The sequence below is a fragment of the Ranitomeya imitator genome, chromosome 5, assembly GCF_032444005.1.
Source record: "Ranitomeya imitator isolate aRanImi1 chromosome 5, aRanImi1.pri, whole genome shotgun sequence".
Taxonomy (NCBI): domain Eukaryota; kingdom Metazoa; phylum Chordata; class Amphibia; order Anura; family Dendrobatidae; genus Ranitomeya; species Ranitomeya imitator.
The window spans coordinates 11580951-11597822 of NC_091286.1; the positions used below are offsets into that span (position 1 = coordinate 11580951).

The following is a 16872-nucleotide window of genomic DNA, read 5'->3' on the forward strand; positions in this document are numbered from 1 at the left end:
TTCCCATAAAGTATGAAAGCTCGTCACTCACATGATGCAGCGCTTCGATTTAGTAACGCACGATGCAAGCAATCCAGAACTATAGACGTCTCCATCGTAGCAAAGACCATCAGCAGCTCTGCAGACAATGAAGGGAACCTGTGAGCCCCCCGCCCCGGCCAGCAGCCGTGTGTGAGCACAGTCCCTCCATAACAGCCGGGGCACAGAAGCCACTTGCAGACATGGTTTACAAAAGCCGTTAGAACTAGAGAGGAGCGAATTTACCCAGGTTCCTCTTATTCAGCAGCTACAGCGCTCCCCGAATAACCCGGCTCCCCGGATCGTGCCGGCTGTTCGGCTCCGCGGCTGTGTGACAGTCCCAGCACACGGACGGAGATCCCAGCACACGGACGGAGATCCCAGCACACGGACGGAGATCCCAGCACACGGACGGAGATCCCAGCACACAGGCTCTCACACAGCCGCGACTCAGGGAGCTTACATTTAAAGAGCCACTCCAGCCCTGAAAAGAGAAAAAAAAAAAAAAACACACACACTACAGCACCCCGCTGTGTGAGCCGCTCTCTCCTGAAGACGCTCGTTGCGGCTGTTCCTGCCATTATTCATCACTTCTTAACATTTGTATGAAATAAAGACTACAACTCCCAGCAGACACTCTCACCAAGACTGTCCAGTTTATTAGCATATTTGAGCGCAGTGGCTGCATTTCACATTGGCGCACTCCGCTTAAGGCACTAAATCTGGGGTAACACTGATGATGGCGGACCTGGGGGGGGGTGTCACATGACTGCGACACTGCAGCGGACGGCGCAGGGATGTGGTGCAACGCTCTGCAGGGTGACCGCCGCCTGCAACTTCCGCAGCAACAACACAAAGTTCCCACGTGAAACCAAAGCGTCAGGCGGCGTCCAGCGCACGATCCGCGGCATTTACACAATGGACATCATGTTGTTGGGGCTGAGGATCTCGATCCAGTAACCGTCAGGATCCTGAACAAACGCCAATCCCTTCATCTTACCTGGAAAATAAGTCATAAAGCTCAAAAATCCATCTGCTCACAACTCATGCTCCAGTCACAGCCAGAGCTGCAAGAGTCTCCTGCGCTCACATTGAAAGCTCTGCTATGCACCATTATGGGACACACACATCCTTCAGTCACATCCCAAGCTGCAATCAAGATTCCGCTGCTCTCAGACTCCATCCCCTCATCACGTCAGAGGAGTCTTGTGGCAGCTCCGGGTGCGACTAGAGCATGGGCAGGTCACAGCTGAGCTTTCCTACTTCACGCAGCTTTCAGTCGAGCAGTCCTGAGTTTTATTTACCATCGTCTGGTTTCTTCACGAAGGTGACGCCGAGCTTCTCAAACCTTTTACAAGCCGCATAAACGTCTGGTACCGCGATGCCGATGTGACCTGGAGAAAAAGAAGCAGAGTGGACGGATCAGCTCGGCGAAAGAAAGGGCCAGCCACCAGCAGCAGTGTGCCGGGACGGCTGACAACAGGGGACAATAGCCTGCTGTCTGTCCATGCTCATTTCTGCGGTTCTGGTGATGACTTACCAAAACCTCGGGGGTCGGAGTTCCCATTGTGATACGGCTTCTCGTCGTTCTCGGTTCCCCAGTTACTGCAGGAAATAAACTGAGGTCAGAGGAGGTGGGGGAAGACCCCTCATCACTGAGCAGACCCCTGTACCCCACTGCTGGAGCCAAGCTGCAGTGTAAAGCATGGGGAGTGGCAGCACAGCTGTCTGGGCTGTTCATATTATATTCCAGAGGATGCAGCCGAGTCACTGATCACAGCTGCAGGGTAAAGTATGGGTGTAGCGAAATATGTATAAAAATATGTGTGCAGTGAACTATGTAGGTTTATTGTGTGACATCTGTCCTGAAGGCTGCAGGTCTCACCCAGGTGTCAATACGTATTTTCCTGAGACAGCAGACTTCTGTCTCCAATCTCACCAGGGGGTCGTGCTGGGAACCAAGAAGAAAGGGAACATTTGACACCTCCTAGCTCTTTGAAGAGAAATTACAGCCCAACACTATCTATCTGTGGGAAGCTTTACACAAAGAATCTCAGAGACAATATATAATGATAATATATTCATTGGGGGCACAGCCGTGGTCCCAGCAAAAACAAGCAATTAGAATATCAACGTGAGGGGCTGGTCTAAAAATCTGACCTTCAGGGTGATTCTATAAATTTGGCATGTATACATTCAAAATTGTTCACATGTGAGGGCAGCCTGAGACACTGATGTGTTCCAGTCCATTCCCCCCCTCAGGGAGCAGAAGCAGATTACAAGTTAGCTATTTCTGTAAGTTTTCTCCTGTTTATTTTATGCTGTTTTGCATACCTGTATGTCTTTATTACCATATTTTTATACTTTTTCTTTACTGTAAGCACTGTACTTTTTGTATTAAAGCATAAAACTTTAACAGTTGAACCTTGTATGTTCTAAAGAATCCATAGCCTAAGGTGTGTGAGCCTTATGAATGGTTGACAGTATTAGTAATATTTCCGGGACTCATCGCCCGTGTGTTCGGTGAGTGGTGGCAGCGCATATGAGCAGGTGTGTGGCCTGGGTCGGTGTGTGATTTATGTTCCCATTACAGCATAGGACAGAGGTTGAATGCTGGACAGAGTGGTGAGAGATTAACCCTTGCAGGCACAGCCCCAAGTCACGTGCTGAGAGCGGATACGTGACGAATTAGCGGCAGCACGGAGAGGGATCCGTGGCAATGGGGAACAGCAGATCTGGAGGAGAATGGACCTTACTGTGTGAGCTCCAGGGTGGCCTTGCGGGAGAAGGTCCAGGCCGTTCGCTCCTTGAGGTCCTCGGGGATGTCCTTCTTGTCCTCGTAGCCCACGAAATACAAGGAGAATTTCATCGAGGGGAAGTCGAGCTTCTGGAGGAGCCTGAGGTAGAAAACAGCCGTGATCCCGACCGCACCCGTAATAACCCAAGGACGCGGCCTAATGACCCATGATCACCCCATGAAGACGCTGCGCACGTGACTAGACGCTCCATAATATCCCCCCTGACAGCCCCCATAGTCACCCCGGGAGGACACGGCCGGGAGCATTTACAATATGGGATGCACAGAGGCATTTAATAGTCAATCAGCTGAAAGCAGAAGCTACAGGGGGAGCGGACGTGGTTATAATAGGGGGGTCTCTAAACTCACGTCATGCCGAGGCATTGGGTGTAGAACGGCAGCGATTTCTGGGGGTCTTTGATCCGGAGCATCGTCTGCTGCATCATGAAATCCTGAAAGGAGAAAAAAAAGAAACATGAGCAAAAATCTGAACAATTACCCCCCAGCCACGAGACGGCGCGACCCGCAACGTCCCCCAGCCACGAGACGGCGCAGCCCACAACAACTTCCTCCAGCCACGAGACGGCGCAGCCCACAACAACTTCCCCCAGCCGCGAGACGGCGCAGCCCGCAACTTCCCCCAGCCGCGAGACGGCGCAGCCCGCAACTTCCCCCAGCCGCGAGACGGCGCGACCCGCAACTTCCCCCAGCCGCGAGACGGCGCGACCCGCAACTTCCCCCAGCCGCGAGACGGGGCGACCCGCAACTTCCCCCAGCCACGAGACGGGGCGACCCGCAACTTCCCCCAGCCACGAGACGGCGCGACCCGCAACTTCCCCCAGCCACGAGACGGCGCGACCCGCAACTTCCCCCAGCCACGAGACGGCGCGACCCGCAACTTCCCCCAGCCACGAGACGGCGCGACCCGCAACTTCCCCCAGCCACTAGACGGCGCGACCCGCAACTTCCCCCAGCCACGAGACGGCGCGACCCGCAACTTCCCCCAGCCACGAGACGGCGCGACCCGCAACTTCCCCCAGCCACGAGACGGCGCGACCCGCAACTTCCCCCAGCCACGAGACGGCGCGACCCGCAACTTCCCCCAGCCACGAGACGGGGCGACCCGCAACTTCCCCCAGCCACGAGACGGCGCGACCCGCAACTTCCCCCAGCCACGAGACGGCGCGACCCGCAACTTCCCCCAGCCACGAGACGGCGCGACCCGCAACTTCCCCCAGCCACGAGACGGCGCGACCCGCAACTTCCCCCAGCCACGAGACGGCGCGACCCGCAACTTCCCCCAGCCACGAGACGGCGCGACCCGCAACTTCCCCCAGCCACGAGACGGCGCGACCCGCAACTTCCCCCAGCCACGAGACGGCGCGACCCGCAACTTCCCCCAGCCACGAGACGGCGCGACCCGCAACTTCCCCCAGCCACGAGACGGCGCGACCCGCAACTTCCCCCAGCCACGAGATGGCGCGACCCGCAACAACTTCCCCAGCCACGAGACGGCGCGGCCCTGATGCCCAGTACAGGGCAGACACTGAACCAGCAGTAACACGAGGAGCACAGGCCAACTGGGCTCAGGATTCGTCACAATATCAGAGTGCGGGAACAGTGATGACGTGCGAGTGCAGCCGCACAGCGAGGGCCTTTGGGAATGGAGGTGGAATGTTGTGAGGAGACGATGACGGAGCCCGAAACTCCATGAAATCTTTACAAGACTCATAAACCAGAGGCCGAGAGAGATTCAGGATCACCCAGTGCAGGGGCACAGTCACCCCCTATCCGTGCAGGAGGGGGGGGGGGGCCCCCCCCAACACCTCCTATCGGTGCAGGGGGGGGCCCGTCGCCTCCTATCGGTGCACGGGGGGGGGGGGGGGGGGGGGGCCCGTCGCCTCCTATCGGTGCAGGGGGGGGGGGGGGACCGTCGCCTCCTATCGGTGCAGGGGGGGGGGGGACCGTCGCCTCCTATCGGTGCAGGGGGGGGGGGGGGGGCCCGTCGCCTCCTTTCGGTGCAGGAGGGGGGCCGTCGCCTCCTATCGGTGCAGGAGGGGGGCCGTCGCCTCCTATCGGTGCAGGAGGGGGGCCGTCGCCTCCTATCGGTGCAGGAGGGGGGCCGTCGCCTCCTATCGGTGCAGGAGGGGGGCCGTCGCCTCCTATCGGTGCAGGAGGGGGGCCGTCGCCTCCTATCGGTGCAGGAGGGGGGCCGTCGCCTCCTATCGGTGCAGGAGGGGGGCCGTCGCCTCCTATCGGTGCAGGAGGGGGGCCGTCGCCTCCTATCGGTGCAGGAGGGGGGCCGTCGCCTCCTATCGGTGCAGGAGGGGGGCCGTCGCCTCCTATCGGTGCAGGAGGGGGGCCGTCGCCTCCTATCGGTGCAGGAGGGGGGCCGTCGCCTCCTATCGGTGCAGGAGGGGGGCCGTCGCCTCCTATCGGTGCAGGAGGGGGGCCGTCGCCTCCTATCGGTGCAGGAGGGGGGCCGTCGCCTCCTATCGGTGCAGGAGGGGGGCCGTCGCCTCCTATCGGTGCAGGAGGGGGGCCGTCCCCTCCTATCGGTGCAGGAGGGGGGCCGTCCCCTCCTATCGGTGCAGGAGGGGGGCCGTCCCCTCCTATCGGTGCAGGAGGGGGGCCGTCGCCTCCTATCGGTGCAGGAGGGGGGCCGTCGCCTCCTATCGGTGCAGGAGGGGGGCCGTCGCCTCCTATCGGTGCAGGAGGGGGGCCGTCGCCTCCTATCGGTGCAGGAGGGGGGCCGTCGCCTCCTATCGGTGCAGGAGGGGGGCCGTCGCCTCCTATCGGTGCAGGAGGGGGGGCCGTCGCCTCCTATCGGTGCAGGAGGGGGGCCGTCGCCTCCTATCGGTGCAGGAGGGGGGCCGTCGCCTCCTATCGGTGCAGGAGGGGGGCCGTCGCCTCCTATCGGTGCAGGAGGGGGGCCGTCGCCTCCTATCGGTGCAGGAGGGGGGCCGTCGCCTCCTATCGGTGCAGGAGGGGGGCCGTCGCCTCCTATCGGTGCAGGAGGGGGGCCGTCGCCTCCTATCGGTGCAGGAGGGGGGGCCGTCGCCTCCTATCGGTGCAGGAGGGGGGGCCGTCGCCTCCTATCGGTGCAGGAGGGGGGCCGTCGCCTCCTATCGGTGCAGGAGGGGGGCCGTCGCCTCCTATCGGTGCAGGAGGGGGGCCGTCGCCTCCTATCGGTGCAGGAGGGGGGCCGTCGCCTCCTATCGGTGCAGGAGGGGGGCCGTCGCCTCCTATCGGTGCAGGAGGGGGGGCCGTCGCCTCCTATCGGTGCAGGAGGGGGGCCGTCGCCTCCTATCGGTGCAGGAGGGGGGCCGTCGCCTCCTATCGGTGCAGGAGGGGGGCCGTCGCCTCCTATCGGTGCAGGAGGGGGGGCCGTCGCCTCCTATCGGTGCGGGAGGGGGGCCGTCGCCTCCTATCGGTGCAGGAGGGGGGGGGCCGTCACCTCCTATCGGTGCGGGGGGGGGGGCCGTCACCTCTTATCGGTGCAGGGGGGGGGGCCGTCACCTCCTATCGGTGCGGGGGGGGGGGCCGTCACCTCCTATCGGTGCAGGAGGGGGGCCGTCGCCTCCTATCGGTGCAGGAGGGGGGCCGTCGCCTCCTATCGGTGCAGGAGGGGGGCCGTCGCCTCCTATCGGTGCAGGAGGGGGGCCGTCGCCTCCTATCGGTGCAGGAGGGGGGCCGTCGCCTCCTATCGGTGCAGGAGGGGGGCCGTCGCCTCCTATCGGTGCAGGAGGGGGGCCGTCGCCTCCTATCGGTGCAGGAGGGGGGGCCGTCGCCTCCTATCGGTGCAGGGGGGGGGGGGCCGTCACCTCCTATCGGTGCGGGGGGGGGGGCCGTCACCTCTTATCGGTGCGGGGGGGGGGCCGTCACCTCCTATCGGTGCGGGGGGGGCCGTCACCTCCTATCGGTGCAGGGGGGGGGGCCGTCACCTCCTATCGGTGCAGGGGGGGGGCCGTCACCTCCTATCGGTGCAGGGGGGGGGGCCGTCACCTCCTATCGGTGCAGGGGGGGGGGCCGTCACCTCCTATCGGTGCAGGGGGGGGCCGTCACCTCCTATCGGTGCAGGGGGGGGGGGCCGTCACCTCCTATCGGTGCAGGGGGGGGGGGCCGTCACCTCCTATCGGTGCAGGGGGGGGGGCCGTCACCTCCTATCGGTGCAGGGGGGGGGCCGTCACCTCCTATCGGTGCAGGGGGGGGGGCCGTCACCTCCTATCGGTGCAGGGGGGGGGGCCGTCACCTCCTATCGGTGCAGGGAGGGGGGCCGTCACCTCCTATCGGTGCAGGGGGGGGGGCGTCACCTCCTATCGGTGCAGGGGGGGGGGCCGTCACCTCCTATCGGTGCAGGGGGGGGGCCGTCACCTCCTATCGGTGCAGGGGGGGGGGCCGTCACCTCTTATCGGTGCAGGGGGGGGCGTCACCTCTTATCGGTGCAGGGGGGGGGGCCGTCACCTCTTATCGGTGCAGGGGGGGGGCCGTCACCTCCTATCGGTGCAGGGGGGGGGGGCCGTCACCTCCTATCGGTGCAGGGACAGTAGGACTCCCCGTACCGGGACTGTCAGCGCAGCGCGGCGCGGCCTCTCGGTACCTTGGTTTCAGGCTCCGGGTCCCTGCAGGCCGCGGCGGCCGCCTCATCGCTCAGACCGCGCAGCTCCTGCACCTCCGCCGTCATGTCAGCGACAAACCTCCTCGACCACAGCCCGGTGACGTCACAAGGTTAGTTCCCACCCATAAAGACCACCTGTAACCAATCAACGAAAAGTGGGTGGGGCTACCGGCACCTGGCTCCTAGACATCTCCTAATTGGAAAAGAGCTCCGCCTCTGATTGGTTGATAAGCTGTCAAACGTCCCATACGTCATGACAGGGCGGAGCAACAAGTAGTTGGATTCTAGGTCACTGAGAATGAAGCGCAGAAATCAGCGGAGGCCGCGGGGAGAGCGGAGGTGACAGCGGAGGTCATCGCGTGAGGCCGGACAGAGACTTTCCTGATATTATTGTGGGACACTTGATGATTCTGCAGCCTCTGAAAATCAACTTTGGGATTTTATTTATTTTATTACAGTTTCATAGATGAAACAATTTCATATTTTGATTGGCCTTTTTTCGTTTATAACCATAGAACAGGCGGCAGCGTTTTCTATGTAATTTATTTATTAGCTCCCTGTCCATACATTGTGCGGTGTTAGCAGCCCGACTCCTGCGCTCCTGCTGACGGCTCCTGGGCTCCTGCTGACGGCTCCTGCTGACGGCTCCTGCTGACGGCTCCTGCGCTCCGCTGACGGCTCCTGCGCTCCGCTGACGGCTCCTGCGCTCCTGCTGACGGCTCCTGCGCTCCGCTGACGGCTCCTGCGCTCCGCTGACGGCTCCTGCGCTCCGCTGACGGCTCCTGCTGACGGCTCCTGCGCTCCGCTGACGGCTCCTGCGCTCCTGCTGACGGCTCCTGCTGACGGCTCCTGCGCTCCGCTGACGGCTCCTGCGCTCCTGCTGACGGCTCCTGGGCTCCGCTGACGGCTCCTGGGCTCCGCTGACGGCTCCTGGGCTCCGCTGACGGCTCCTGCGCTCCGCTGACGGCTCCTGCGCTCCGCTGACGGCTCCTGCGCTCCTGCTGACGGCTCCTGCGCTCCTGCTGACGGCTCCTGCGCTCCGCTGACGGCTCCTGCGCTCCTGCTGACGGCTCCTGCGCTCCGCTGACGGCTCCTGCGCTCCGCTGACGGCTCCTGCGCCCTGCTGACGGCTCCTGCGCTCCGCTGACTGCTCCGCTTCTTCCATCTATTGCAGTATATGGCGGACGCTGACCCCGGCCGGAGGCTGTGGGGCACGATGGCGACACAGGGGTCTTCCCGGGGGCCCGTGGTCACATTGCTGGAGGGCCGGTGGGCACCTGAGCAGATGAACGCTGCGGTATTTACGGGGCTGGCTCCGGTCACTGCTGTATAGCGGTAATGCAGAAAATAATCTTTTAATAATTTCTAAAATTCTGTAAAAGTTTTTGACAATTTAAAAAAATATATACATTTAGGCTGAGTACAATAAATAATATAAATATCACCTGGCGCGCCTGACATCTAATAATAGGAGCCATCACTGGACCTGTGTGTGAAGCGCCACATTTATTGGTGAGGCACAGCTCTTACAGCAGTGGCTAAAAGCTGCAACAATCTATGGTTTGGCGCCATCATTAACTCATTTGTGCTTATTTCAATGTTCAGAAGTGAAAAGAAAGATAAAGTGAGAGATATTTAAAATTTTGGCATGGAATTCCACCACAGGTGGTGGCAAAAAACCCAAAGAAGAGCTTGTTTATAGGGTACAGTATCCACAAGTCCTGCATTCTGTTATTGTGCCACTAGATGGCAGCAGTCACTGCAGATAACAGACTTCCCTGCAGTTGGCCTGTGCCTCCAGCAGGGGGCACAGTCTCCACATTGCAGAAGCTGTGTCTTCAGGTTGTGGAGTTGATACAAGTTTGCAGCTTTAAAAACAGGTTCCACTGATGCATATCAATCAAGAAGTCACAAGGATACACCCATAGATTGGACAACCACTGAATATCAGGGAAAACTCCTCTACCAAATATATCCTACAACAGAACTCGGAGCATATAATCCCAAAACCATTACTTAAAAAAATGTAACAAATTTATTAATGTAAACACAATATATACAGACTTCATAGACAAGGTACAGACAGAGCTCGTATACGGGGGACAAAGAACACTGAAATCGCACCATGGGTTCAGTTCAACAAAGCACGAAGAACATGCCATGCTATATATATATATATATTAAGCTATTACAAAAGAGTGCATAGTGCCTAATACAGTGCAGCAGTGCATGATCCTAGTTGGGCCATATCAATAGCTTGTTGTATAACCTTAAATAGGAAAAGATAGTAAGGCCATGGTTAATCTCACCCATAAAGTCTGTGCCAGGGTCAGCCAAGCAGTTTGCAGCTTTGTCCGATTATTGCACTTTATGCTTATTTATTTCTGATACAGGAAAGATATATATCTTTGTACTATGCTCCCCAGTGGATAGAAAAATATTTAGAATTGAGAGTCCTCGGTGGTAGAGGAAATAGGTGCAGGATAGAAGCTGTGCTGATACATGAGAGCTAGGGAAGCCTGCAGTGCCCTGGATACAAAGATATAACATGCAGTCTGTATTAGGCTGGTTTCACATTTGCGTTTTAGCGCAAAAAAAGCATGCGTTTTTTTCCCTATACTTAAAGGGAACCTGTCACCCCGTTTTTTGAGATTGAGATATAAATACTGTTAAATAGGGCCTGTGCTGTGCGTTACTATGGTGTATGTAGTGTACCCTGATTCCCCATGTATGCCGAGAAATACATTACCAAAGTCGGCGTTTTCGCCTGTCAATCAGGCTGGTCTGGTCAGGTGGGCGTGTTCACAGCGTTCTTTTCTTCCCCAGGTTTCCGTTGGTGGCGTAGTGGTGTGCGCATGTCCAAGGTCCGGATTCCCTGTGCCCACGTGAAGACACAGCGCGCGATCTGCGCTGTCATTCCTTTCATCGGTGCGGGCGGCCATCTTCCTGGGGCCGCGCGTGCGCAGATGTAGTGCTCTGCTGCACGGGGCTTCAGGAAAATGGCCGCGGGATGCCGCGCGTGCGCAGAAGAGATCGCGGCGGCCATTTTCCCAAAGCCGAGATGCAAACTCGGCTTTGGGAAAATGGCCGCCGCGATCTCTTCTGCGCACGCGCGGCATCCCGCGGCCATTTTCCTGAAGCCCCGTGCAGCAGAGCACTACATCTGCGCACGCGCGGCCCCAGGAAGATGGCCGCCCGCACCGATGAAAGGAATGACAGCGCAGATCGCGCGCTGTGTCTTCACGTGGGCACAGGGAATCCGGACCTTGGACATGCGCTCACCACTACGCCACCAACGGAAACCTGGGGAAGAAAAGAACGCTGTGAACACGCCCACCTGACCAGACCAGCCTGATTGACAGGCGAAAACGCCGACTTTGGTAATGTATTTCTCGGCATACATGGGGAATCAGGGTACACTACATACACTATAGTAACGCACAGCGCAGGCCCTATTTAACAGTATTTATATCTCAATCTCAAAAAACGGGGGTGACAGGTTCCCTTTAACATTAAAAACGCATGTGTTTTTTTTGCGTGCGTTTTGCCGCGTTTTGACGACGCATGCGTCGTTTCTATGCATGCGTTTTGCAGAAATGCAACATGTAGTAATTTCTAGCGGCGTTTTTTTGCCGCAAAAAAAACTTATTGATGTCTATGTAAACACATGCGTTTTTAAGCACATGCGTTTGCATGCGTTTTAATAGAAAAACACAAGAATACACACTGATAAGCTACCCCCCAACCCTAAGGGATCCTAACCCTAAGAGTTAGGGTCAGGATCCCTAGGGTTAAGATCCCTAGGGTTAGGATCCCTAGGGTTAGGTTTGGGGTTAGGATGGTTAGGGTTAGGATCGTTAGGGTTAGGATCCCTAGGGTTAGGTTTGGGGTTAGGGTTAGGATACCTAGGGTTAGGATCGTTAGGGTTAGGATCCCTAGGGTTAGGTTTGGGGTTAGGATCCCTCGGGTTAGGTTTGGGGTTAGGGTTAGGATTCCTAGGGTTAGGTTTGGGGTTAGGGTTAGGATCCCTAGGGTTAGGATCGTTAGGGTTAGGATCCCTAGGGTTGCTAGGGATCCTAACCCTAGCTATTTCTGTTTATAGTGGGTTTTCTAGTTGATTTTGATGATTGGCAGCTGTCACACACTTCTCATAATGCGTTTCAAAAACGCAAATGCAGGAAAAAACGCGTCAAAATGCCACGTTTCTTTTAAAACATGCAAAAACGCTTGCGTCTAAAAACGCAGCGTTTAACCCCTTTTTTTCATCAAATGCGTTTGCGTTAAAAACGCTGCATTTTTAAACACAAATGTGAAACCAGCCTTACTGAGGGAGACAATCCCACAAGAGAAAAATGGTAAACTTTGATTAGGCTCCACACTGCTTGTCAGAGAGTCTGAAAATGAAGGAAGACTACTGCGGACGGACACATAGCCCCTGAGATGATGATTATTACACGGAGTATATGTTACTAGTTATTCCATAGCACGAGACTTTCAGTCTATATCTACACCCATTCCTCTAATTCTTTCATCCTGATTAGTGTAAAATGCCCAGAAATAAAGAAAAATATTTAGAATTGAGAGTCCTCAGTGGTTGATACCTTTTAATGGCTAACTGAAAAGATGGTAACAAATTGCAGCTTTTGAGACTACACAGGTCTCTTCATCAGGCACAGACTAAAAGAAATTCTGAAGAATCACATATTTATACACAAAAGAGCACAGAAATAAAGCAATAGATAAGACAGGTGACGTGAAGCAGAACTACCATTATTATTTATTATTATAGCGCCATTTATTCCATGGCGCTTTACATGTGAGGAGGGATATACATAATAAAAACAAGTACAATAATCTTAATCATTACAAGTGCCGCCTAGTACAGGAGAGAGGACCCTGCCCGCGAGGGCTCACAATCTACAAGGGATGGGTGAGCATACAGTAGGCGAGGGTAGAGCTGGTCATGCAGCGGTTTGGTCGATCAGTGGTTACTGGAGGTCGAAGGCTTGTCGGAAGAGGTGGGTCTTCAGGTTCTTTTTGAAGGTTTCGATGGTATGTGTCTGATATGTTGTGGTGGAGGGTTCCAGAGTAGGGGTGATACGCGAGAGAAATCTTGTATACGATTGTGGGAAGAGGAGATAAGAGGGGAGTAGAGTAGGAGATCTTGTGAGGATCGGAGGTTGCGTGCAGGAAAGTACCCGGAGACGAGGTCACAGATGTATGGAGGAGACAGGTTGTGGATGGCTTTGTACGTCATGGTTAAGGTTTTGTACTGGAGTCTTTGGGTAATGTCTGCAGTGATCCTCAACCTACTGAACAGCCGTACAGCCAGCTCTTCCCTCTCCTAGTGTATCCTCACCCACCCCCTGCAGACTGTGAGCCCTCGCGGGCAGGGTCCTCCCTCCTTATGTACTCGTGTGCCTTGTTATCTGCTCATGTTTAATGTATTTGTCTATATTTGCCCCGTATTCACATGTAAAGCGCCATGGAATAAATGGCGCTATAAAAATGTATAATAATAATAATAAAATAATAATAATAATGTGAGTGATAAACAGTTGTGTCCATAAATATTGGAACACTTCATAGATAAGGAGTGTGAATGTTTTATTGTCCTCTGATTGGGGTCTGGTTCTGTGTTGTGATGACCCCACACAGTCTGAGGAGCAAATCCCTTAATTGATGTAAAAAGACATGAATCCATGTGACACATTCATTCCTGCACTGAGAGTGTCAAAGGTCGTCATCAGTTTATATTCCCAGATCCTTCTGTCTCGCTGAGATTTGAAGTCAACTTTTAATACAAGTAATTTCAAGTCCATGGTGCTGTTATCAGGGAGACAGAAATGTATTGCCACAGGTAGATCCATTCTTTTTTCTCTTATTGTGTGGCGATGAGAATTCATCCTTGTTCTCAGTTTCTGCCCTGTCTCCCCCCACATACAGACCCCCAGTTGGACATTTAGTACAAATAATTAGGTACACCACATTAGAAGTGTCACAGCTGAAAGTACCTGGGATCTTGTAGTCCTGATGTGAATTGGGGATCTTTATCTTGTCCGTGGTCATTATGAATGGACAGGTTTTACATTTTTTCTGGTTGCAAGGAAAGGTTCCTGCAGCTGTTGGAGTGGACAGAGAGCTCTTGACAATGATGCTTCTTAGATTTGGGGGCTGCCTAAAACACAGTAGTCTGGGGTCTGGAAAAATGGATTGCAATTGGGCATCTTTTTGCAGTAAAGGTTGTAATTTCCGTGCAGCTCCCCTTAGCACCTCCAGATTTGGATTGTAGGTAACCACTAGAGGTACCCGGTTATTTTCTTCTTTAGCTTTGTAATGTAGCAGGTGATTCCTTGATATTCTGGTGGCTCTTGTGATCTGGTGTTCAATTGTTCTTGGATGGTCGCCCTGATTCAAAAAGGTCTTTCTGAGGCGACCAAGGTGTTCATCCCTATCCATGGGGTTGGAACATATACGATTCTATCTGATGGCTTGGCTGTAGACAATAGAGTTTTTTTATGTGTTTTAGATGGAAACTGTCCCATTTAAGGTATGTTGGACGGTCGATTGGCTTCTGATACAGGGATGTTTCTCTCATGTTGACAATAAGAGAAAAAGATGGATCTACCTGTGGCAATACATTTTTGTCTCCCCGATCATAACATTATGGACATGAAATTACTTGTATTAAAAGGTAACTTAAAATCTTAGACAGACAGAAGGGTCTGGGAATATAAACTGATGACGACCTTTGACACTCTCAGTGCAGGAATGAATGTGTCGCATGGATTTATGTCTTTTTACATCAATTAAGGAATTTGCTCCTCAGACCTTGTGGGGTCATTATAACATAGAACCAGACCCCAATCAGAGGACAATAAAACATTCACACTCCTTATCTATGTTCCAATATTTATGGACACAACTGTTTATCACTCACATAATGGTAATTCTGCTTCACATCACCTGTCTTATCTATGGCATTTTTCTGTGCTCTTTTGTGCATAAATATGTTATTCTTCAGAATTTCTATTAGTCTAAGCCTGATGAAGGGACCTGTGTAGTCTGGAAAGCTGCAATTTGCTACCATCTTTTCAGTTAGCCATTAAAAGGTATCAACCACTGAGGACTCTCAATTCTAAATATTTTTCTTTATTTCTGGGCATTTTACACTAATCAAGATGAAAGAATTAGGCCGCCGTCACACATGCGAGTTTTACGTGCGTAAGAGCGCATAATCTACGTACGTAAAACTCGCTAAACATACGGCACCATGATTCTCAATGGGTCTAGTCCTTTTAGGCGTATATTACGGATCCGTATTATACGTTCCTCTACGGCCGTACAAAATCGCAGCATGCAGCGTTTGTCAGCGTATTGCGCAAAAAAAACGCCAATGCAAGTCTATGGGAGAGCGTATAATACGGAATGCATACGGACCATGCGTGTGCATTGCGAGAAATACGCACCTCACTGGCAGATGTCCTGAACTTTCGAAAGCCATCAATCAGGCAGGTGAGACATGCTAATTAGCTGAAAAAGCCAGACAGTGAACCCGGAAGTCTGCTGCACGCCTCCACGGAGTGAGAGATTCAGCATGGCCCGCATAATTAATGTTGACATGCTGATCATTTTGATCCAGGAGAGGCCAGAAATCTGGGACCAAAGAGACCCCAACTATGCCAACAGGGCAGTAAAACAAGCTGCATGGAGGAGCGTGTGTGGGTCCCTCTTCCCCCAGTATGACCAGCAGCCACGTGCGGCCCAGCGACAAATAAGTAAGTACACCCATGTTTGCAATGTAATGTTCTTGCTAAACAGCAGGCCCTTACTACTTTGAATTGCTAAACCTTAATTTATTAATTCATCCTTAAAGTTATATATATCCAAGCAGTATATACATGGTGCTGGATATGATAAATGGATTTGATTAAGGTTTAGAACAGGTGTTCCCTTAATAACATGGTTTTCCAGTAATTTGTTTTTCTGTGATAGAGGTTAGCTGACTCTGTCCTTGTGGCCTTTCTTCCTAATTTGTATTTTTTTGAGGAAATTCTGGCTTAATGTGAGCCACAAAAGCCTCTTTCTATGCTACATTGCAATCTGTGTACTCCATTACACCTTGTGTGAGCACTCTGCATAATGGTCTAAGCAATGTGTGTATTTTTTGTTGTTTCAGTGGATGATGTTACAACAAGGTGGCGGAGTATCCGGGACCAGTATAGGAGGGAGAGGCAGCAGCGGGAGAGAAGTGGAGCCGGGGCCCCTCCTAAAAAAAAAAAATACATCTACTTTGACCGCCTAACCTTCCTTAACCCCAGCATGGACCTCAGGCCGTAAGTAAAAACATCTCAAAATGGGTTAATTTTTGAATGTTGAGAGATGATTCCAAAAAACATAGTAACTGGTCAAATTTATCTTTGCAGAACTCAGTCTAACCTCACTGACAGGGAGACAGGGTCGGACTCAGAACTGGTCATTGACCCAGTTGGAGAAGGTGAAGAGGTGGCTGGTCCATCTGCTGCTCCCTCCTGCGCAAGACCTACAGCATCTTCATCATCTGCCCACCCAGCTCCAGCTGCTTCTGAAGAAAACCCAGAGGGCCCACAGTTCTCTTCTGCAGCAGCAGCACCTAGCCAGGATGACCCTGGTAATAGCAGCAGCCCAACTGTTGCCCTGGACCGATCCCCACAGGCTGCAGTCAGACCCCAGCGTGCACGACGCAGGAGAGAGCTTCGCCAAAGCAGGCAAAACGTGGATGCTGGGGTCATGAACTATTTGGCCCGGGTTCGAGAGGATGATGGGGAGGAGGGATTCACACGGAGCCTTGCCCAGTATTTACGCTCCATAGAGCGGGAGTTGAGGCTGCGTTTGAGAGGGTGTTTTCAGATCCTTATTGACGCATGCACCCCCCCAAATAACCCATACAATCTGATGCAGATGATTGAACAGTGGCAGATGTCACCTGAAAATATTCTGCGGCCTCCGAGACTACAAGGCCAGCATGCGCACCAAGGATCTGAAGCACCCCCTCCACGTCAGCCAACACCTCCACCCCAACCACCAACTAACCAACAATGGCAACATCAGCACCATATTGCAGGATATCATCAACCATCCCAATATGGCCACTTGTCCGCACCCAGTGCTGGAGGCTGGTCCCAACCTGGGTTTGGACAATATGGTCATTTTGGGTTGGGGTATGATTCCCGCACATATGGGCTGCAACATCAGGGTTATCTCCCAAATCCAGGCCCCACTCATCAAAGTGGCCAGCATCAGAGCAGGCAGAATTTCCCGCAAGCCACTATAACAGCCGCACAGGCTGCTGGACAATTGGGCCTGCAAAGGCCATCTGATGGTGACCCAGACCAATCCACTTCTCCCCTTCCTACGTACCAGGACTTGTAATGTTGGGTACAACTTTTTTTTAATTTGT

General features: G+C 54.0%; 2 protein-coding genes across 2 annotated transcripts; one reads left to right on the forward strand and one right to left on the reverse strand.

Moving 5' to 3' along the window:
• Positions 1-652: 652 nt before the first annotated feature.
• On the reverse strand, positions 653-7567 carry LOC138681069 (lactoylglutathione lyase-like). The gene is made up of 6 exons (XM_069768303.1): positions 7416-7567; positions 3185-3267; positions 2775-2915; positions 1559-1623; positions 1323-1412; positions 653-1018 (listed from the first exon to the last, which is right to left on the reverse strand). Exons 1-6 carry the CDS (start codon positions 7497-7499, stop codon positions 930-932), a joined length of 552 nt encoding a protein of 183 aa, XP_069624404.1. The 5' UTR covers positions 7500-7567; the 3' UTR covers positions 653-929.
• A 7463-nt stretch (positions 7568-15030) lies between these two features.
• Positions 15031-16844, forward strand: LOC138681070 (uncharacterized). Its single transcript, XM_069768304.1, has 3 exons — positions 15031-15211; positions 15613-15769; positions 15860-16844. The coding sequence occupies exons 1-3, from the start codon at positions 15031-15033 to the stop codon at positions 16842-16844; spliced, it is 1323 nt and encodes a 440-aa protein (XP_069624405.1).
• Positions 16845-16872: the final 28 nt, after the last annotated feature.

What these genes read in the sequence shown, in the direction of transcription:
- LOC138681069 (XM_069768303.1), bottom strand. Translation starts at nt 7,499, where the DNA reads ATGACGGCGGAGGTGCAGGAGCTGCGCGGTCTGAGCGATGAGGCGGCC. An exon ending in CTCCGACCCCCGAGGTTTTG is followed by an intron (nt 1,413 to 1,558) that starts GTAAGTCATCAC and finishes CTTTTTCTCCAG; the next exon opens with GTCACATCGGCATCGCGGTA. An exon ending in CGTGAAGAAACCAGACGATG is followed by an intron (nt 1,019 to 1,322) that starts GTAAATAAAACT and finishes CTTATTTTCCAG; the next exon opens with GTAAGATGAAGGGATTGGCG.
- LOC138681070 (XM_069768304.1), top strand. Translation starts at nt 15,031, where the DNA reads ATGGCCCGCATAATTAATGTTGACATGCTGATCATTTTGATCCAGGAG. An exon ending in TGCGGCCCAGCGACAAATAA is followed by an intron (nt 15,212 to 15,612) that starts GTAAGTACACCC and finishes TTGTTGTTTCAG; the next exon opens with TGGATGATGTTACAACAAGG. An exon ending in CCCAGCATGGACCTCAGGCC is followed by an intron (nt 15,770 to 15,859) that starts GTAAGTAAAAAC and finishes TTATCTTTGCAG; the next exon opens with AACTCAGTCTAACCTCACTG.